The 23,495-nt window shown below is 43.5% G+C and overlaps 1 protein-coding gene across 5 annotated transcripts in view; it reads right to left on the bottom strand.

Annotated features, from left to right (window-relative positions):
• The window catches only part of LOC106612364 (protein IWS1 homolog), a 57,600-nt gene extending 51,022 nt beyond the window's left edge, over window positions 1-6,578 (bottom strand). For 3 of the 5 annotated variants that reach the window (XM_014213432.2, XM_014213436.2, XM_045724296.1), the window contains exons 1-4: window positions 6,478-6,578; window positions 6,151-6,197; window positions 4,207-4,292; window positions 3,252-3,840 (exon numbers count right to left, since the gene is read on the bottom strand). In XM_014213432.2, the coding sequence (XP_014068907.1) occupies window positions 3,252-3,840; window positions 4,207-4,292; window positions 6,151-6,193 (718 nt within the window). In that variant the 5' untranslated portion in view covers window positions 6,194-6,197; window positions 6,478-6,578. Of the gene's footprint in view, window positions 1-3,251; window positions 3,841-4,206; window positions 4,293-6,150; window positions 6,257-6,477 lie in introns of all 5 variants that reach the window. The other 2 variants (XM_014213433.2, XM_014213434.2) reach the window with 2 other exon arrangements.
• Between the last annotated feature and the right edge of the window lie 16,917 nt (window positions 6,579-23,495).

The raw sequence follows: 23,495 nt of genomic DNA, 5'->3' as shown, positions 1-23,495 counted from the left end.
AAAAACATGGGGTCGCCTCATGCACACGCCTCAGTCTCATTGTCCTCTGTTAGACCACTTACCAAAGGCGCTAATGTTTTTCAGCCAGGGGCTGCCTTGACATCATTCAGCTTTTTCCCGGGTTCTGAGAGCCTATGGGAGCCGTAGGAAGAGTCATGTTACAGCAAAGATCCTACATTTTCAATAAAGAGAGTCAAGAAGCCCAAGGAATGGTCAGAGAGGCCACTTCCTATACAGAATCTTCTCAGGTTTTTGCCTGCCATATGAGTTATGTTATACTCACAGACACCATTCAAACAGTTTTAGAAACTTTAGGGTGTTTTCTATCCAAAGCCAATAATGATATGCATATTCTAGTTTCTGGGCAGTAGTAATAACCAGATTAAAATCGGGTACGTTTTTTATCCGGCCGTGCAAATACTGCCCCCTACCCTCAACAGGTTAATGTTTAAACTGCCATTTGTTTATCGTTACACGATAAGAAATTTTTTATGATTGATGTGACTTCACGATTCAGATATGGTCCTCCGTATGACCATTAAGGGGCAATGCAGTTCAATCTACCGCAATCCAGTCCGACCGGACGGTCATCACTAGTTACCACAGCCACAGAGTCATAAACCCCGCCTATTCAGACAACTTCTCTTCTTAACTTCTTATGGGCAGGTGGGAGGGTAGCGTCCCATCTCAACAACTTCCGGTGAAATCGCAGAGCGCGAAATTCAAATTACAGAAATATTTAACATTCATGATAATACAAGTGTCACACATCAAAATAAAGCTTAACCTCTTGTTATTCCAGCCGCTGTGTCAGATTTCAAAAAGGCTTTAGGCGAAAGCACACCATGCGATTATCTGAGGACAGCGCCCGCGCCCGAAACATTTTTCAACCAGGCAGGTGCGCCACGAAAGTCAGAAATAACGATATAATAAATGCCTTACCTTTGAAGATCTTCTTCTGTTGGCACTCCAAAAGGTCCCAGCTACATCACAAATGGTCCTTTTGTTTCATAAAAAAAAAACTGTTTAGCTGGCGCGCTTCATTCAATAATCCACCGGTTTCCCCTCCTTCAAAACACATACAAAATGAATCCCAAACGTTACCAATAAACTTCTCCAAACAAGTCAAACAACGTTTATAATCAAACCTCAGGTACCCTAATACATAAACGATAACATTTGAGACGAAGAATCGTTATTGTCTTTACTGGAGATAAACAACAAAAGAACGCGCTCTCATCGCATGAAAACACTACAGCCAAAATGGGAGCCACTTAGAAAAACTACAAATTCTAGCTAATTTTTCCAAAAACAAGCCTGAAACTCTTTCTAAAGACTTGACATCTAGTGGAAGCCATAGGAACTGCAATCTGGGAGGATTTCGCCTCATAATAAACATGACAGCCATTGGAAACAGTAGTAGGCTGAATTATAATATTTTTTTGATGGTATTTTTTTGATGGTTTGTCCTCAGGGTTTTGCCTGTCATATCAGTTCTGTTATACACACAGACATTATTTTAACAGTTTTAGAAACTTTATAAAATTATATGCATATCCTAGCTTCTGGGCCTGAGTAACAGGCAGTTAGTTCACTTTGGGCACACTTTTCATCCGGATGTCAAAATACTGCCCCCTAGCCCAAAGAGGTTAAAGCTGCAATGTGTAACTTTTTGTGCGACCCAAACAAATTTCACATAGAAATGTGAGTTATAGATCTGTAATTCTCATTGAAAGCAAGTCTAAGAAGCAGTAGATTCGTTCTGGGTGTGCTATTTCTATGCTTCCCATGCTTAAGTTTTGTTTTTGCAACTTTTACCTTCGGTTTTATACACTAGCTTCAAAAACAGCTAAATATACAAGATTATTGGTTATGGAAAATATATTTCACAGTGGTTTGGATGGTACGATGATTCTCTACACTATACTTGCTTGTTTTGCCACAAACTGAAATTAGGCGGACTATTCGAATTTTTGCATACAGGAAATGGCAGAGCGATTTCTGCATAGTGCATCTTTAAAATTTGATTTTAAACCTAACCACATTGCTAACCTTATGCCTAACCCTAACCTTAAATTAAGACCAAAAAGTGTATTTCTTTTCATGCATTTTTACGATATAGACAATTATGACTTTGCGATCTAGTGGAAACCCTACCAGACGGCGCTCACCTTACTGCTGCTACCCACCCACTCAGCAACAATTCTCTGCTGTGTGCCTGTTCTCACTTCTCAATGTGATGGCTCGTTGCAGCGATGTGTGACAGCGTGTTCATAAACTTCCAAAAATCTGGTGTTTGAGAGCTTGCACTTTGTACTTACAGAGCAATCATTGTACAATTTCTACATCCAGGTGTTCACGGTTTGTCATCTTGTAGTCTGGCTCTATACATGCCATTAAGGCAACATTGAAGCCGACATCCTCTACCATTGACAATGGCTGCATATTAACTGCAATCATTTCTGTAATCAGCGCTGATTTTCTCACTCCGTCCCTAATCGCACTGCTGCAAGCAACAGGTTGGGTCTCACAGTGCCTCCCGTCGGCATTGCACCTGACACCTGTACTGCCACTATAGCTCAATTCCACCTCAAAGTTTGCATTACACAACTTTCTCATTTAACTTTTCAAAATATAGCCTTACAGTACTTTGTTGCTGTCGCTTCCCTGTCTCACTCTGCCATTTTCCCAACTGTGAATGACAATGACATGCAGAACGCTTTATAACTGTGGCAGTCTGGGATGGCTCAGTTGGTGCAGCATGGCACTTGCACTGCCAGGGTTGGGGTTCGACTCCCACGGGGGACCAGTATGAAAAATGTATGCGCTCTTGATAAGAGCATCTGCTAAATTACTAAAATGTAAATAATTTGAAAGATGCATATCTCCTCCAACTAACATTAAAGTATTATTGTGTTAGGTATGTTTAATTTCCCCCTTTATGATGACCGGGACCTGTTAGTGGTAGTTTAGTGATAACTGCACTGCGATTTTAATTTTGTAAAACATTTTTCCTTTTAGGTTAGGGATTTTTTCTGAATTTCATTTAAATGTCACACCCCTACTTGATATAGTGCAATAACTTGGAACTGTTGTTGTATGAATGTGTGTACTAATCCAGAGCATGCCGATATCTGGAGAAAGTGAATAGAAAACATATTCGAATAGGGATCAGTAGACTGATTGATTGTGTACATATCAGGAGTCAACTGTTTCCCCTATCCCAATACTCTGATGTAGATGGCACCTACTTGGCATTGCGTCGTCATCCTCACTATCATCCACCACCCGTTTTGCGTGACTACCCTTCTCCTGGCCACTGCCTGCAGCTGCTTTCACTGGCCGAGCCTCCACCTCATCCTCACTGTCGGAATGCATTACAGCCTTCCACTTCCCTTTCTTCGCACCGCACTCCTCGTCCTTTCCATCAGACTCGATCTGTGCTTTGTGTTCGGGCACCTCAGTCTCAGAGTCACTGCGTGCATTCGAGTGTCTGCTCCGGGCTGGAGATGGGGGCTGATCCTCATTCTCAGAGTCGCTCCCGGCTGCAGCCTGATTGGTTTCTTTCTCCTCCATGTCAGAGGTGCAGCCTCTGTGTTTGACTGGGGACCCCTCAATGTCAGAGTTGCTGCCTCTGCGTTTGGGTGGGAACTCTATGTCTGAGGTGCTGCCCCTGAGTTTGGGTGGGGGGGTGCACTCTATGTCTGAGATGCTGCGTTTGACTGGTGCCTCCTCCTCAGAGTCACTGTCCTCCCTTTTGTGGCCCTCGTTGTCTGACCCACTGGCCAAACCGTTTGTCTCCATGGCCTGAGCTGCACCCTCACCATGACTATTCTCATCCTGCATAACAAAAAGTGGAAATATAAAATGCTTTATAAGTCTAAGGTTAGGATAGATACAGGGTTCTACAGTGCCAGCACTTCACTTGCATATGAGCCTAAATATTTTGCTGTGCGATCTGACATTTTAATTTAGGAGCACCAATGCGCCTAGAAAAATGAAGTATTCTAGCTTTATTGTGCTCCTAAATGTCTTTGTGTGCACCTACATTTTCCTTGTAAAAAAGGTCAGCATAGAGCCCTGGGATATTATAAATATTTTTAAAATGTTAATCTGTATGTGCAAGATGGTTGGGGAATCAAGAGGGCTTGACCACCACACTAGACTGATGTTGAACACGTCTTGCTTAGATGACAATCCCCTTACCTCTGAGTGGCACGACTCAATCCTCATCTCCTCTTCCGCATCTGAACCGGGAGCATTTTCGTCCTGTACCGGGGTGCCACCACCATCTACAAGACCAGGACATAACCAACACATTTTTTGGCATTCCAGAATGAATGTTTACAACTATTGGTATCATATACAATTGGCATGATGACAATGTAAACAATAACATTGATGCAACAGTAGCTCAGATGGGGAGAGGTCTGTCCATACTAAAGCGCTGCGCTCCCTTGTTAACAACAATATCAACAAGGCAGGTCCTCCAGGCCCTAGTTTTGTTGCTCCCGGACTACTGCCCAGTTGTGTGGTCAGGTGTCACAAAGAGGAAGTTGGGAAAATTACAACTAGCCCAGAACAGGGCAGCACGGCTGGCCCTTAAATGTACATGCAGAGTTAACACGAATAATACGCATGTCAATCACTCATGGCTCAAAGAGACTGACTTCATCATTACATGTTTTTGTATAAAGAAGATTAGGACATGGTATTGGTATTTAGTAAAATACCATGTCCATTTTAGGGCAAGATCAGCTCAAATAAGCAAAGAGAAACAACAGTTCATCATTACTTTAAGACAAGAAGGTCAGTCAATCCGGAAAATGTCAAGAACTTTGAACGTTTCTTCAAATGCAGTCGTAAAAACCATTAGGCGCTATGATGAAACAGTCTCTAGTGAGGACCGCCACAGGAATGGAAGACCCAGAGTTACCTCTGCTGCAGAAGATAAGTTCATTAGAGTTACCAGCCTCAGAAATTGCAGCCTAAATAAATGCTTCAGAGTTCAATTAACAGACATCTCAACAGCAACTGTTCAGAGGAGACTGTGAATCAGGCCTTCACGGTCAAATTGCTGCCAAGAACACACTACTAAAGGACACCAATAAGAAGAAGAGACTTGCTTAGGCTAAGAAACACGAACAATTGACATTAGACCGGTGGAAACTTGTCATTTGGTCTGGAGTCCAAATTTGAGATTTTTGGTTCCAACCGCTGTGTCTTTGTGAGACGAGGTGTGGGTCAACGGATGATCTCCGTATGTGTATTTTTCCACCGTAAATTATAGAGGGGGAGGTGCTATGGTGTGAGGGTGCTTGCTGGTGACACTGTCTGTGATTTATTTAGAATTCAAGGCACACTTAACCAGCATGGCTACCACAGCATTCTGCAGCAATACGACATTCATGTGGTTTGGGCTTAGTGGGACTATAATTTGTTTTTCAACAAGACAATGACCCAATACACCTCCAGGCTGTTTAAGGGCTATTTTACCAAGAAGGAGAGTGATGGAGTGCTGCACCAGATGACCTGGCCTCCTCAATCGCCGGACCTCAACCCAACTGAGATGTTTGGGATGAGTCGGACCGCAGAGAGAAGGAAACGCAGCCAACAAGTGCTCAGCATATGTGGGATGTCCTTCAAAACTGGTGGAAAAGCATTCCAGCTGAAGCTGGTTGACAGAATGCCAAGAGTGTGCAAAGCTGTCATCAAGGCAAAGGATGGCTATTTGAAGAATCTCAAATATAAATATATATTTTTGGTTGCTCCATGATTCCATATGTGTTATTTAATAGTTCTGATGTCTTCACTATTATTATACAATGTAGAAAAAAGTAAAAAGTTAAGAAAAACCCACCACAACATTGCTGGACCCCAGCAAAAATGAAGCCACGCGTTATTGGCATACGTATTATTAATTTAAGGTCCAGCCTTGCTGCCCTGTTCTGGGCCAGTTGTAATTTTCCCAAGTTCTTCTTTGTGGCAAATGACCAGTCGTCCAGAAGCGACAAAACTAGGCCTGTAAGATCTGCCTTGCGGGGATCCATAATAAATACACGAAAGAACAGACAACTCGTTGCTGGTACAGTAAACAACAAACCAATAAGACCTAGCTAGGAAGCTTGCCCCCGCCGAAGCAGTTCTTACCAGAGTGGTTCCCGGAGAAGAATTCGTCCTCTTCGCCATCCATTTGTCTGAAAGACACTATGGACAATCAGCTCAGTACTTAGGCTCGCCGATGAATCAATGTTATCTGTGTTTATTACATCAATGAGAAAATCTAAGTTCCGAAACAAGAAATCTGCACCGACAAATTATAGGCCAACCTGCTAGCTAGCTAGCAACCACAACTTGAACGTCAAGATCTAGCTAATTAAATAATACAATCTGGTCAGAGAGCTAGCCAGCAATTATAGTGTATCATGCCGGTCAACAAATTAAAACAATAGCCAATTGATCAACATTAGCAAGTACCTGAAGAAAAACAGTCCTGCGATGTCTCAAATGGCGTCAAAGGACTGGGGCCGTCATATGCGCATGCGTTTAGTTTTGGTCGCGCTTCGATGTACGTAGTTCCTATGCGTCTTTACTTGTATTGAAATTATTTGGGACTTCTGTTGTATTTGTTTATTTCTTTAAGCTTTATTTAACTAAGAAAGTCAGTTAAGAACAAATTCATTATTTACAATGACGGCATACCAGAAGGCCAAAGGCACCCTGCAGGGACGGGGGCTGGGATTAAAAAATAAAATTTAGGACAAAACACACATCACAAGAGAGACACCACAACACGACATAAAGAGAGACCTAAGACAACAGCATATTAGCTGTTTCAATATGCTTTGTGTTGGTTGTAGTCACGACAGACAAAGATATATAGTTAAGCAAACTTTACTATGCATGTTGTCAACCCGCACATGAATAAGCTAAGTGACAATTGGTTTCCGTTTCCTGTGTAAAATAGGGTGACCAGACATCCCCGTTTTTGGTGGCCTTTCCCTGGAAATGTCCCCGTTTTTAAATGTGCGTTAAAAACAGACCGCAAAATGAAATATTTCACTTGGCAAGAAAGGCCGGGGGCCTGTTGCACAAAACTAGGATAAGGGATTAAGCCAGGATATCTTGGTGATCCTGGCTCAATTGATCCGTAATCCGGTTGCACTAAAGATGGATAGGGGGCAGGAGGATATGTTATGGTATAAATTACCATGGAGATTTATTCTGTGGAGCTAGCCTGCTCCAGACCAGGCTAAATTCCAGGATCTATTTAATCTCATCCCTAATGTCAGTCAGCAGTCACCACAAATGGAAACCAATAGTTATTTCACTGCTCACTATACATTGTTATCACATAACTAGACCCACTGTCATTATTTAAACGTTTGTGATCATTAATTTCAATGATTTTGGATAAAAAATAATTTTTAGATTATGTTGCTATCATTAGATAATTTACAGTTTCCCATAGACTATAAGGCTATATATAAAATGATAGAATATTAGGGCCACAGAGGGGGAAAAAAACACAAGTAATAATATTGTAACCGGTTGTTTTAAAGGAGGACAGTTGTTAAAATGACAGATGTGGGGCATTTCGTGAAATTGTACTTCAGTATGGTTTCATAAACAAAGACATGCTGATGTGCCAGAATATTAAGTATCACATTGTCATAAGTATCAAAACTGTAAAAACAATATGTAGCTTTTCTGCAGAAAGAACCAGCCTCATAAATTTATGACTTTATCCTTTTTCTTCAGTGTGGCCCTAGTACTCTGTCATATAAACAAATACACATTCCATATGAATATAAAAACACAATGTGTAACATTATGTTCCTTTATTGAATAAGGACAAAACAAAGCAGGTAAACCATCAGCTCCTTTCGAAACTGAAGTCACAGTGACTACAAGATGGAAAGCACAGAATCCAAGCATATTATACAAAATGATACATACACATTCAAAGGTCTGTATATAACACACCCTGCATGTCTGCACACTAAAATAAATGCAGGACAAATCCATACACATCAACTGAACAGACAAATGAACGGATGCAGTAGCCTCCCTGCAGCCTTGTATTACACACAGTATACCGCACAAACATCATAAGAGGCCAAATTCGTAAAAAACGAACCCCAAAAAAACCCAATTCCTCTGCCACCGCAGGACATATTTAACCAAAATTGAAAGCACACATACTAACTAAAATAATTCAACACATATTGGTCCCTCAGCAGCCGACCACTGTCGTCATCAGGGAAGATTGCCGGATTGTCCCAGTCCATGGCTGGTGGCACTCTGGGGGCCCTCTCCTTCCTCAGGCAGGCCACATTGTGGAGGACAGCACAAGCCACAGTAATATCACATGCCCTAACAGGGCTGACCCTTAATTTGTGAAGGCAGTGAAAGCGTGCCTTCAGGAGGCCAAAGGTCATTTCAACTCTGGCCCTGGTCCTGGCATGGGCATGGTTGTAGGCCTGCTGTGCTTCCTGGGGGTCTGTGAAAGGTGTCAGGAGAAAAGGCTGGCAGCCATACCCCTGTCTCCCAGCAGCACACCAGAGAATTCACCTGTCAACACAAAATCTCATCATTACTACCTCATAAACACAGTGATATTCTTGACACAGCCATGATGGTTATAAATAGGGGTTGTGTGGCTTACCTTGTGATAGGCACTGATAGATTTCAGAGGCCCGAAAGATTCTGGAGTCATGGACTGAGCCAGGCCATTTTGCCACAACATTGCTGATCACACAGTCAGCATTGCAGACCATCTGAAATCATAAGATGAGGAATATTACACCAATCAATGCACATCACTGGCAATGCAGAGTGTTCGTCAATGGACAATATCAAAAAGTTATGTTCACCTGAACATTAATGCTGTGAAAGGATTTCCTATTCACAAAATCGGCCTCATGGGCACCTGAGGGGGCTTTTATCCTTATGTGTGTGCAGTCCACTGCACCAATGACATTGGGGAAACCTGTCACACAAAGTAATGAGTATCCTACTATGTGTTAACAGTTGTCCTGTAATTTGTAGATCCTCTTACCTGCAATCCTATAGAACTCCTCTTTGATGTCACAGAGTCTTCTGTGGCCAGGGAAGGAGATGAAGACATCTGCTAATGCTTTGATAGCCAGACACACACTCCTTATTGTGCGGCAAATTGTGGCCTTGTTCAGCTGTTCTGCATCCCCCACTGAGTACAGGAAGGCTCCACTAGAAAAAAAGCGCAAGGCCACACAAACCATTTGCTCCACACTCAGTGCATGGCTCCGTGCAGTGCGGTGCTTAATCCTGGGACCCAGTAGTCTGCATAGATACCTGATGCCATCTGCAGAAAACCTGTATCTTTCATATAGATGGTCATCAGGGAAGGCCAGTGGGTCCAACCGGTCCCTGAAGACCCTTTCTCGCCTGAAGGCTCTCCTCAGCACAAGTGCTTCTTCATCCACCACATCTCGCACGAATGGGCATGCCATTGTCAGAGCAGAAAGGAACACACAATTTTGGGCCTTCATATAGGCTAGTGGCCACACCTGGTGCTGGGGGGTGGGCAAAAGAGGGCGATGCCTTATAACGATGACTTGGTTGTACTGATTGCTGGGAAAATAAAAAACCTTAGAAAGATGCCACCGTCCTGTGTGCTCACAATAAGAGCTCATATGTCATGGCTCACTTGACTTTACGAGAATATACCTAATTTTTATTTTGAGCTGTGTCATCTTCTTGGAGCTGGGGGAGGAAAGAAAAATAATGATTAATACATTTGTGTTACAGTTAGCATACAGTGTACATTGAAGGCATATCTCACCTCCCTCTCAAGTTTTTTTATTTCAAGGTCCAGTTTCCTAATTGTCCTCTTTTTATTTCGGACTCCAGTGCAAGATTTTCCATCTTTTTCTTCTTGTACTGAATGTCTATGTCTGCCAGTTCTATTTGGCGCCGGAGGTGGTTGCCATACAACTTTCTGATAGCTTGTGAGCTCTGTGAACACAATACAATTAGCGCAGCTGGAATTTGGCAGGATGTGGTGTCCTTTTATTAATACGCACTATGTTGCCAGGCTGGTTTTCCCACTGTATAGCATCTGGGTCCTGTAAAAGAAATTAGATTTTTTGATTTTGATGAGGACTCCTCACCATTGTAGAGTAAATAGTACTTTCACAGTCTTAACATGATACCTCATGCCTTCTGGAATCCAGAGAGATGGTCTCCTCCTCATCATCGTCTCCATCATGTGCTGTTGCTGCTGCACTGGGGCCTTCACCCTATCACATTTAATCGGATTCATATTGAAGCTAGTAGACAAGACATGCCAGGCCTACAGTATGCCTTTGATGGAGTACTCACTGGATCAGCATCGTCTGGTGCTTGTGCTGGTGGCTCTAACAGGAACACAGTGCTGCCAGACACTGCAAGGCAATAGGTAAACCAAAGTCAGACAGTCCAAATTGATTCAATATGAATGTGGTTGTATCCCATGTAGAGATGGAAGGACATACCTTGAATGAAGCGGGTGGCATCTTGGGAGGAACCTATGCTCGTCTCTTTCCCCCAGGGATCCCCTCTAAGACGGGCCTGCCTTTACTTAGCTCCAAGGCCATGTCCTCTGCTGGGGTAAGGTCAGCCTTTGGTGACCCACCACCCGTGCCTTGTCTGTGGGTATTCTTTTTCACTGCTAAAACAGTACAGACAATGTGTGAGCAGGCACCTTCTGGGTACAATATATGCTTGTGCTTTGTTAAATATTAGTCAGGGACCATACCATTCTGCAGAATGTTCTTGTATTTGATTTTGACCTGCTGCCATGTCCGTTTTGGCCCGTTCATGTTTAATCTACACACACACACACACACACATTTAATGGAGTCACACTGCAAAAAATTACTTGGTATTTTTGTCTTGTTTTCAGTAAAAATATCAAAAAATCTATCATAGCTTTATACAGTGTGATGGAGTTACTTTACACAATTTCACTCATATCTGCAGTGCATTTCAATTAAAAAATTTAACCGTTTCATAATTACAGTACAACTGCATTTTTGGAGATGTGAATTAAATATTTGAATTGTAATTGTGATGTTTCAGCGGAGCGGTGACTGTGTAATTGTGCACTACTTACGCATTCAGGCGGTCTGCAATACTTTGCCACGCTTTTTCTCTTTGCTTTATCACTGTGGCGGTGTTGCCTTTCTTCTTAATTATATATTTTACCTCCTCGTATGCCTCCATGAGGATTTGTGCTTCCGACGGGGAAAAGTACGCGGCTCTAGTTGCCATGGTAAATCAGTTAATCTGTGATCTGTGGCGGGGTCTATTTGAGTGAGCCGTGAGCGCGCACCTATCCAGGATTGGTTTCACCTGGCTTAATGAATCCGTGTCTGCTCATCCTGGCTTGGTCTTTGTGCAACCAATTAAGCCTGGACGCACATGTTTTGGCTTCATTGAGCTCAGCTGAGTCATTTATCCCGGATGTCTTAATTCTACTTTTGTGCAACAGGCCCCGGGCAGCAGAGCCTACCGGTTGACGTCTCAATCGCGTTGTGCTTGTTGAGGCCAACAAAGGGGGCTGCTCGCTATAGCAGCTTCATTCACTCTTCTTCTACTAACTACTTGCTCGCGATAGTTTTAGAGAAAACTGCTGTGGAAAACTCGGCCAGAAGCTAGCAAGGTGTCAAGTGATTCCACAACATCACCACAAAGTGATGTTATAATGTCACAATTTATTATATAGATAGATGATCTGCTCTATAAGGTTTTAAATAGGTTATGCTAGCTAGGTTAGCTATGTTATTTTCTCCTTCTCCAATCTGTATTAATAAATAGCATACTATTAGATAAAATACTTTGGTTAACAGATTCCCATTGCTTGCCTCATTTTTGTATTTTATCTCAATTTTTAATATATTTTTTAATTTTATCTCAAACATTGATTGGAATAATAAATTGGCAGGCTCTGCAAATCATATATTTACCCTTCCTGCTCCTTTCCTCCTCCTAAATTAGCTAGCTAGATTAGCTAGCTACTGTTATGGTAGCTAGGTTGAAAAAAAACGTTCACATGTAAACATGCAGTGGACAGACTATTTTGAAAATATGATTATATTAAATGAATGCACAATTAATTATGAGAATATTTTTGTAGATTACAATTTTAATGGTTTGGCATTATAATAAGTAGTGTGAAAATATATTTAGAAATGTTCATGGATAACATTAGTAGTGGAGAGGAGGAAGACTGGATAGGATGAAGAGTGAAGGCGACAGAGGAGGAAAGGTAAAGATATGATTTGCAGAGCCTGCCAATTTATTATTCCAAACAATGTTTTTGAGATAAAATACAAAAAATGAGGCAAGCAATGGGAATCTGTTAACCAAAGTATTTTATCTAATAGTATGCTATTTATTAATACAGATTGGAGAGGAAGGAGAAGGAAAAAATAAGTGAGTAAAAAGAGTGAAGCAAGGAGAGTGTAGAAGAGTGAGGTGGAAAGGTGAAGAGAAGGAAAGGAAGGAAGACGAGTGAAGAAAAGAGGAGAAAGATTGGATGAGAAGAAAAAGTTAAGAGCGTAAGAAGAGTGACACAAGGAGAGTGAAGAAGAGCAGACGGAGGAGATACAATGACTCTTTCCAAGAAACGGAAATGCACTTTTTATGAAAAACATGATGAGAGAATTTCCGTTTATACGCTCAGGTCAAGAAGATAGAATGGTTCACTGCACCCTTTTTAATTCCTCTCTTTCAATTGGCAGCCGGAGAAGAACGACAGTGGTAGAACATCAGCAGACGAAAAAGCATAAAGCCTCTCTGATTGCCCGTGTTGGTATGCACTCTGTCATCACATTCTTCAAGAAGGTAGAGCCTTCCCAAGAAGAATATGGTTTAGCTGTGCAGGAGGGTGTCTTTGCATACCACACTATGCGACACAATCATAGTTACAGATCTATGGACTGCACAGCACAACTGACATGGACGCTTTATGAGTCAAAGTTTACATGTGCTAGGACAAAATGTGACGCCGTAGTGAGTAGCGTGTTAGCAACATGGGCAACTACTTTGGTAACACAGGCCCTAGACCAGATTGAATTTGTGTCCTTGTCCATTGATGCGTCCAATCATGGACATGTAAAGCTGCTGCCAATAGTAGTCAGATATTGTAAGATATATGATGGCAGCACATCTGTGGAAACATAACTGCTTGATTTTGTTGAATTGAATGGAGAAACAGCAGAGGAAATTGCAGAGGAAAGGCCCTGGTGGTTATCCAAAAATGTAACCTGGAAAACATTCTCTGTCGACAACAAATACCAACTTTGGAGGACTGAATAGGCTGGGGAGGGTCAATGTCCATACCAAAGTTAAAAATGCTCTGCAGCGGGAGGTGATTGGCTTAGGTTGTCCTGCCCACATCATTCATATCACGGCCAGAACAGCTTTGAATATGATGTTGAGTACCTGCTCACAAAGATATTTGGATATGTTCATATTTTCACCGTCAGAGTAGAAAGACTGAAGGGCTTTTGTGAGTTTGTTGGCCAGGAGTACCATAACATTTTAGGAAACAGCAATGTTCGCTGGCTGTCCATGCTCCCTGCTCTAGAAAGAGTGCTGAAAATGTATGTGCCATTGAAATCCTTTTTTATTTCTGAAGACAAATGCCCTGTTGTCCTGCGAACAATGTTCGAAGATCCACTGACTGAACTTTGGCTAGCCTTTGTCCATGGAAACCTGATTGTATTCAGTGACACAATCAAGATGCTTGGAGGCCAGAACCACTGTGCTGTGGAGTCCGCTGCAATTCTAAGAAATGTTGAGACAAAATTGACTGCAAGACGTGATGACAACTTCATTCCAGTTTTGGTCAGAGGACTTCTGAGAGAGCTAGAGGAAAATGGAGCCATGTCTAAAGAGAGCTTTCTCAAAACATCCCAATCATTCTTCACTATGGCTGTGAACTACTTGCAAGCATGGGGAAAGCACACAGATAATCTAAAAGATTTACATTGTCTCCTTTTTAAAAAGGCAAGCTCTGCGTGAAGAGATCCAGAAGGCAGCAGGCACACTGCAGGAAAAATTCCCCAATGTGACCATGAATGAGGATGCATTGTGTGACAAGGTTACTGGCCTGCAAGAGTTCCTAAAGGGGGGATCGCTTGAAGAATGGAAAACATCTGAGACACCTCTTAGTCAGAGATTTTACATTTACATTTAAGTCATTTAGCAGACGCTCTTATCCAGAGCGACTTACAAATTGGTGCATTCACCTTATGATATCCAGTGGAACAACCACTTTACAATAGTGCATCTAAATCTTTTAGGGGGGGTTAGAAGGATTACTTTATCCTATCCCAAGTATTCCTTAAAGAGGTGGGGTTTCAGGTGTCTCCGGAAGGTGGTGATTGACTCCGCTGTCCTGGCGTCGTGAGGGAGCTTGTTCCACCATAGGGGTGCCAGAGCAGCGAACAGTTTTGACTGGGCTGAGCGGGAACTGTGCTTCCGCAGAGGTAGGGAGGCGAGCAGGCCAGAGGTGGATGAACACAGTGCCCTCGTTTGGGTGTAGGGACTGATCAGAGCCTGAAGGTACGGAGGTGCCGTTCCCCTCACGGCTCCGTAGGCAAGCACCATGGTCTTGTAGCGGATGCGAGCTTCAACTGGAAGCCAGTGGAGAGAGCGGAGGAGCGGGGTGACGTGAGAGAACTTGGGAAGGTTGAACACCAGACGGGCTGCGGCGTTCTGGATGAGTTGTAGGGGTTTAATGGCACAGGCATGTGGAGAACGACAGGGTGTTGTCCAGGGTCACGCCAAGGTTCTTAGCACTCTGGGAGGAGGACACAATGGAGTTGTCAACCGTGATGGCGAGATCATGGAACGGGCAGTCCTTCCCCGGGAGGAAAAGCAGCTCCGTCTTGCCGAGGTTCAGCTTGAGGTGGTGATCCGTCATCCACACTGATATGTCTGCCAGACATGCAGAGATGCGATTCGCCACCTGGTTATCAGAAGGGGGAAAGGAGAAGATTAATTGAGTGTCGTCTGCATAGCAATGATAGGAGAAACCATGTGAGGATATGACAGAGCCAAGTGACTTGGTGTATAGCGAGAATAGAGATGGGGCACGGTGGTTACCGACATCAAAGAGAATGACATCCCTGATAGAATAATTTGTATGTTTAAGATAATGACTAAAGTATTCCACCCTGAAACCATATAATTGTATGAAATGTGTTAGTCATAATCCAATAATGTGTGTGACTAGACCTTTTAAGACTAGGCCATTGTGCTACTATTTTGCAATATAGGGTATAGTTGAGACGTTCAAGGACAACTGAACTGTCGACTTGTGATAACGGTGAAACTAATAACTGGAAAGTGGCCTCCCCACCCTAGGGAGGAGAAAAACTGTTAGAAACGGCTAGGCTTGCAGAAGGTAATGAAACATGTTGCAGAAGTGTGATAAACAATATATGTGAACTGTGGAAAAATACAGCCCGCCTAAAGCGAGGTGGAGTTTCTACTGATGTGAGTTCATTTGTGTGTGTGTATAAAACATTCGCTCTGCACTTGAAGGGCAGAGCGCTCTCTGAATAAAGAATTGATCTATTGCAGGCTGAGACGGTCTATTTCTTTGAACTGGAGCTTTACAACCTTCAAGAATTAGACAGAGATATAAAATAGTTCAGTTAGAACAATGAGATAGAAATTCTCGTGACAATCCCACACACTAACCTGGCTAGATTAGCGCCTGTTGTCATGTGCTTACCTGGAAGTAATGCACCAGTCGAGAGAAGTGTTCTCCCAAATTAATGAATGATATATATGGACAGCAGCAAGAAATAGGTTCACTGTTCCTACCATCAAGGCCATGCTTATTGTGAAGACAAACTTCAACCTCCACTGCCAGGAGTTCATGGAGAAGCTGGCCAAAGACAGAGCAATCCTGAAGAAAATACATTCTTCTGAGAAATATACAGATTAGGTTGGTATAAGTATAGTATGTAGTTAACAACATAATAAAGAAATAAGATGCTGATGAGATTGGTAAGTATTTCACACATACTATTGTCTGTTTTTTTTCCAATTTTGCTCATGTTCTCCTCTGCTCTTATTCTACCAGGACCACTAAATGGCTGTTCAGATCGGACAGTTATGTCTTGTCTGTAGTGTTTCAGTAATATAGTTGTTTTCTCTGTCTATCACAGTGTGCCTGTTAGACTAAATACATGAAACCGGAATTGTCCCCCATTTTTATTTCATAGATAATAACATTGGATATTTTAATTATATATTGACCGCCGAACTGGAAATGTCCCCAGTTTTCATTTCAGAAATCTGGTCACCTTAGTGTAACATCAATATGAGTAACATCAATATTGCTTGATGTTCTCTTTTTAATTTTGTTTATACACAACAAAGGCAGACTCCACCGAACTTTGGCTTTCCATGTCTGCAATAAACTGGAATGTGAACTGAATTTTTGTTTAATGTCTCTGACTGTCCATTACATTATTGTTATTATTTACATTCACACAAAGTCTTTTAGGTGTATAGGTCTTCGGATTGCCCTACCACACCTTGTGTGGGGACTGTTGATTACATCAGGAGGTGCTTGACCTAAGATGTTTGGATCTTCTTGCTGAGGTGCAGCATCCACCTCTAGGTTGTGTTCTGCACCCTGCTGGGAACCCTGACCTGTTCACTGTGATTACTATTATTTGACCATGCTGGTCATTTATGAACATTTGAACATCTTGGCCATGTTCTGTTATAATCTCCACCTGGCACAACCAGAAGATGACTGGCCACCCCTCATAGCCTGGTTCCTCTCTAGGTTCTTCCTAGGTTTTGGCCTTTCTAAGGAGGTTTTCCTAGCCACCGTGCTTCTACACCTGCATTGCTTGCTGTTCGGGGTTTTAGGCTGCGTTTCTGTACAGCGCTTTGATATATCAGCTGATGTAAGAAGGGCTATATAAATACATTTGATTTGCTGGGCATCAGCTAGTGCTCTGTTTACTGGCTCTGTGCCAGGCTCCCCCATTGTGGGGAAATCCTCTATTTCTCTGCTCTTCCTCAGGTGTCTCCCATTCCTCCTGAAGACTTGCCCCTGTTCTGTCTTCACCTCGAATTACCTTTGCTCCACAGGTCTGACTACTGTGGCCCTCTGCCACCACTGTTTCTGTCCTGTGAGTGGCTGAACTCTCACTCTGTCATGTCGTTGCAGCTCTGTGAAATCCTTAGCAGAGGTGTTGTAGTACTTTGCATGTCTCTGCTATCTTTCTGTTAACTTCTCCAGCTGACAGTTTGCCATTGCTGGTCCCAGAAGATTTTCACTCATTATCAGTAGTGTCTTTGTATGTCTTCCCATGAGTGCCATTGCAGGGCTGCTGTCTGTTCCTTGTGACGGTGTATTTATGTGATCCAGGTATGGGTCAGCACCTGCTCTCTTTGCTTTTGCCATTAGTCTTTTGGCTGTTTTCACTGCCGATTCTACTTTCCCACTACTTTGCGGGTATCCTGGAGACAATGTTTTGTGTGGAAAGTCCCAAGCCTTGCTGAAACTTCGGAACTCGTCTGAAGAGTACTGGGGGCCATTGTCTGAATAAAGGATGTCAGGTATCCCATAGCGTGCAAAGTGTGTCTTCAGTTTTCAAATTACCGTTTGTGTTCTCCAAATGGTCCACTTCCCAGAAGCTGGAGCGATTATCAACTGTGACCATCTGTCGTTGAATTGGAACAGGTCAGTCCCTCTTTTTTTCCCAGGGACGCTTTGGTGCTTCGTGTGGCCTCAGCGTCTCTTTCTGCTGCTTCACACCCCATGCAGTGCAGGTGCTGCATTGTTCCATATATGTTCTCATGCCCGGCCAGTAGAGACACTTGCAAGCTCTTCTCAGACATCCCTTGATTCCTTTGTGTGAGGAATGGATTCTCTGTATTATCTATGACCTGAGGGCAGTCATGACTCGCTCACCTCTGAACATAGCTCCATTTTGCACACTCAGCTCATCTCTGTGAAAATACATGGCTACTTCCAAGAGTACATGTTATTTCACTTCAGGCCACCCCTGCAGGATCACATTTTTCAGTGTCTGGAGCTCCCGGTCCAGCTCTGTGGATGGCCTTAAGTCTCTCGCTTGATACAGGGAGGTAGTGTATCATATTGATTGATTCCACTTCGACCTCCACAGGGCCTCTGTTTCCTTGTTCTGTGAGGTACGCCCTGCTCAGGGTGTCGGCCAGCACCACGTGTTTTCCAGGAACGTATCGGAGACTGACCTCGTAGTTTTGAAGTCTCATGAGCATGCGTTGTAGTCTTTTTGGTGCGCTGAGGAGAGGCTTTGTCATGATGCTCTCTAGAGGCTTGTGATCTGACTTCAGTTCGTCCATATGTGAATTGGTGGAACCTCTCCATGCCAAACACCACTGCAAGCAGCCCCTTTTCTATCTGTGCATACCCTTTTTCAGTCTCTGTCAGGGCTCTGCTGGCGTATGCTATTGGTTGTCCTCCTGCATCAACACTGCTCCTAACCCACTCTCTGAAGCATCACATTGTAGTACAAGCTGCTCTGTTGGGTTGTAGTATTTCAGCACAGGGTCTGTGCAATGGTATCCCCTGGCCACAAAAGCCGCGGCCCTTGCAACGCAAGGGGAAACCCTACTTCAAGTCTCAGAGCGAGTGACGTCACTGATTGAAACGCTACTAGCGCACACCACCGCTAACTAACTAGCCATTTCACATTGGTTACACTACTGGCACTCTTCTCTTTGGCAGCTGGACGGACTCCACTCGCTCATTCTCTTCCAGCGTCAGTTTGCCGGGTAAGCATCCATCTCCCTGGAATACATCAGAGCACTCCTGTTTTATTTGCTCTTTATTCCAGGATCCTGTTGTTTTCTCGATTGCCAGGATGTTGTGGTGCTGCACAGTAATCAACTCCATTGCCTAGATAGCCTTACTGCCTAGAATGGGCCTGTTCACATTTTTGTTGACTACAATGAACTCAACTTGGTAGTTTTTCTTTTTGTGGGGATTGATCACTTTAGGTGTGCACTTCCCCAGTGGCGTCAGAGTACTCTTGTTATACATCACCAATACCTGACTGCAGGGCTCTAGGTGACTTGCTTTTGTCAGGTTTGCAGGGATAACATTACAACTAGCACCACCATCTATCTGAAATCTGACTAACTTTTTGTTGACCAGCATGGTTGCAAAGAGAGCTGCATTGGGGTTTGTGGTTTTCTCCTGTACTACATTGATGCTCTCTGACTTTGGCCCTAGTGTAATGCAGAGAACATCCTCACCGCTCTCTGAGTCAGCTGACACATTTTCCATTGCTATGTCTCTGTTTCTCTTGCTGGTCCCTGCACTTTTGAATGTTTTTATTTCCACAGGATTTACATTTTTGTCCATATGCAGGGCATTTTTTCTTTTACGTGTCCATCCACAGTATCTGAATTGAATAATGTTCTGTCCCTCTGTAGGGTCTTCTCTCCCTCTCGGTCTCTTTCTGTGTTACTGCATGCACTGCTACAGGGCCCTGCACATTTATGACTTTAGCTATCTATCTGGACAGTTCTCAGCTCTTCCAATCTTTATGCATTTCTCTAAACTGAGATCAGTCTCTCTGAGTAAGCGCTCTCTTAAGTGTGTGTCACACGTGCCACACACAATCCTGCCCCTGATAAGAGAGTCTGTGATTACTCCAAAGTTGCAAAGTGGATATCAGTGAGATATTTGTCTAAACTCTCATCTTGGCCCTGACTGCGCATTAAATAATGATATCTCTCAGTTGTTTCATTTTTCTTGGGATCACAAAATGCATCCTGTGCTGCAATTACTTCATCAACAATGATAGTCTTTTGTACTGCCTACACGGAGGGTCTCACAGATCTCTCTGCCTTTTCCCCCAATGAGATAATACAGTAGCTTCACTTTGTAGTCATCAGGTTTTTTCTCCCATTGTAAGAGCCATGTACAAATTGAATTCCTCTTTCCATATTTTCAAGGTCAGTGCTCAAAGTCTATTTTTCCGTGAGGTTTCAGTGCATTTTCCATGCCGATTTATTTGTAGAATGGAATGTTAGCTACGCACGAATCTGCTTGGATCCAATAGCCAGTTAGCTTTTAGCATAGACTCACTCACAATAGCCTGCTAACGTTGACGTTCGGCACGATGACTAGCTTGTAAATGCGGCACTTTTCCAAACTGCCGCCTGGGATGTATTCTTCATTTATATTGATGCGATCCAGGTTCTTTTGAGTACCTCTGCCACCATGTTTCAATATGCTTTGTGTTGTAGTCACATTTAATTATTTATTTATTTATATACACTGCTCAAAAAAATAAAGGGAACACTTAAACAACACAATGTAACTCCAAGTCAATCACACTTCTGTGAAATCAAACTGTCCACTTAGGAAGCAACACTGATTGACAATAAATTTCACATGCTGTTGTGCAAATGGAATAGACAACAGGTGGAAATTATAGGCAATTAGCAAGACACCCCCAATAAAGGAGTGGTTCTGCAGGTGGGGACCACAGACCACTTCTCAGTTCCTATGCTTCCTGGCTGATGTTTTGGTCACTTTTGAATGCTGGTGGTGCTTTCACTCTAGTGGTAGCATGAGACGGAGTCTACAACCCACACAAGTGGCTCAGGTAGTGCAGCTCATCCAGGATGGCACATCAATGCGAGCTGTGGCAAGAAGGTTTGCTTTGTCTGTCAGCGTAGTGTCCAGAGCATGGAGGCGCTACCAGGAGACAGGCCAGTACATCAGGAGACGTGGAGGAGGCTGTAGGAGGGCAACAACCCAGCAGCAGGACCGCTACCTCCACCTTTGTGCAAGGAAGAGCAGGAGGAGCACTGCCAGAGCCCTGCAAAATGACCTCCAGCAGGCCACAAATGTGCATGTGTCTGCTCAAACGGTCAGAAACAGACTCCATGAGGGTGGTATGAGGGCCCGATGTCCACAGGTGGGGGTTGTGCTTACAGCCCAACACCGTGCAGGACGTTTGGCATTTGCCAGAGAACACCAAGATTGGCAAATTCGCCACTGGCGCCCTGTGCTCTTCACAGATGAAAGCAGATTCACACTGAGCACATGTGACAGATGTGACAGAGTCTGGAGACGCTGTGGAGAACGTTCTGCTGCCTGCAACATCCTCCAGCATGACCGGTTTGGCGGTGGGTCAGTCATGGTGTGGGGTGGAATTTCTTTGGGGGGCCGTACTGCCCTCCATGTGCTCGCCAGAGGTAGCCTGACTGCCATTAGGTACCGAGATGAGATCCTCAGACCCCTTGTGAGACCATATGCTGGTGCGGTTGGCCCTGGGTTCCTCCTAATGCAAGACAATGCTAGACCTCATGTGGCTGGAGTGTGTCAGCAGTTCCTGCAAGAGGAAGGAATTGATGCTATGGACTGGCCCGCCCGTTCCCCAGACCTGAATCCAATTGAGCACATCTGGGACATCATGTCTCGCTCCATCCACCAACGCCACCAACGCCACATTGCACCACAGACTGTCCAGGAGTTGGCGGATGCTTTAGTCCAGGTCTGGGAGGAGATCTCTCAGGAGACCATCCACCACCTCATCAGGAGCATGCCCAGGCGTTGTAGGGAGGTCATACAGGCATGTGGATGAGCCTCATTTTTACTTGTTTTAAGGACATTACATCAAAGTTGGATCACCTGTAGTGTGGTTTTCCACTTTAATTTTGAGTGTGACTCCAAATCCAGACCTCAATGGGTTGATAAATTGGATTTCCATTGATTATTTTTGTGTGATTTTGTTGTCAGCACATTCAACTCTGTAAAGAAAAAAGTATTTAATAAAAGTATTTCTTTCATTCGGATCTAGGATGTGTTGTTTAAGTGTTCCCTTTATTTTTTTGAGCAGTATATATATATAGTTAAGAAAATTATACAATGCATGTTGTCAACCCGCACATGAATAAGGTAAGTGACAATTGGTTTCCGTTTCCTGTGTAACATCAATATGAGTAACATCAATGTTACTGCAGTTGCAGCACAAAGCATGGTACAAACATTGTTTTGCACAGACAACAGCACAAAAGGCAAGAAGGTAGTGACAACAATACGTCACGCAAAGCTGCCACACCTGTCAGTAAGAGTGTCCATGATTGAGCCTTTGAATGAAGAGATGGAGATAAAATGGTCCCGTTTGAGTGTTTTTTGCAGCTTGTTCCAGTCGTTAGCTGCAGCAAATTGAAAAGAGGAGCGACCCAGGAATGTGTGTGGTTTGGGGACCTTTAACAGAATGTGAATGGCACAACGGGTGTTGTATGTGGAGGATGAGGGCTGCAGTAGGTATCTCAGATAGGGGGGAGTGAGGCCTGAGAGGGTTTTATAAATAAGCATCAACCAGTGGGTCTTCCGACGGGTATACAGAGATTACCAGTTTACAGAGGAATATAGAGTGCAGGGATGTGACCTATAAGGAGCATTGGTGGCAAATCTGATAGCCGAATGGTAAAGAACACCTAGCCGCATGAGAGCACCCTTACCTGTGGATCTATAAATTACGTCTCCGTAGTCTAGCATGGGTAAGACGGTCATCTTAATCAGGGTTAGTTTGGCAGCTGGGGTGAAAGAGGAGCGATTACAATAGAGGAAACCAAGTCTAGCTTTAACTTTAGCCTGCAGCTTTGATATGTGCTGAGAGAATGACACTGTACCATCTAGCCATACTCCCAAGTACTTGTATGTGGTGACTACCTCAAGTTCTAAACCCTCAGAAGTAGTAATCACACCGGTGGGGAGAGGGGCATGCTTCTTACCAAACCACATGACCTTTGTTTTGGAGGTGTTCAGAACAAGGTTAAGGGCAGAGAAAGCTTGTTGGACACTAAAGAAAGCTTTGTTGTAGAGCAGGGCTGCCCAACCCTCTTCCTGGAGATCTACTGTCCTGTAGGTTTTCAGTCCAATCCTAATTTAGCATTTAGTTTAGAATACTATAAACATAAAAAAAAGCCAGTCAGTTGACTATTGACAAGTTTTTCCAACACTTTTGATAAACAGGGCAAAATAGAAATTGGCCTATAACAGTTAGGATCTGTTTGATATAAATAAATACGTTAAAGGAGCTCCTTTAGCACCCCGGACTCAGTGACCGCCTGCAAGGAGAAACTTTGTAGTGGGGCAGGGGAAAAGAGGGAGGGGCATCGGGGATAGTCACATTAGAATGGGTGGGAGATAAGGAAATGTTGGACGGGCAAGGAGGCATGGCAGCGTCAAATCGGAATCCTGACTTAATGAAGTGGTGATTTTAAAGAGCTGAGCCATGTGCTCTTTGTCAGTAACAACCACATCAACATTAAGGGACATGGGCAGCTGTGAGGAGGAGGGTTTATTCTCCAGGTCTTTAAAAGTTTTCCAGAACTTCTTGGTTAGACCCACAGAGAGAACTGATCCTTTTTGAAACTAACTTTGGCCTTCCGGATAGCCTGAGTGCACTTATTTCTTA

This window comes from Salmo salar, chromosome ssa09 (genome assembly GCF_905237065.1).
Source record: "Salmo salar chromosome ssa09, Ssal_v3.1, whole genome shotgun sequence".
Classification (NCBI taxonomy): Eukaryota; Metazoa; Chordata; class Actinopteri; order Salmoniformes; family Salmonidae; genus Salmo; species Salmo salar.
This window is presented reverse-complemented; position numbering and strand designations above follow the sequence as displayed.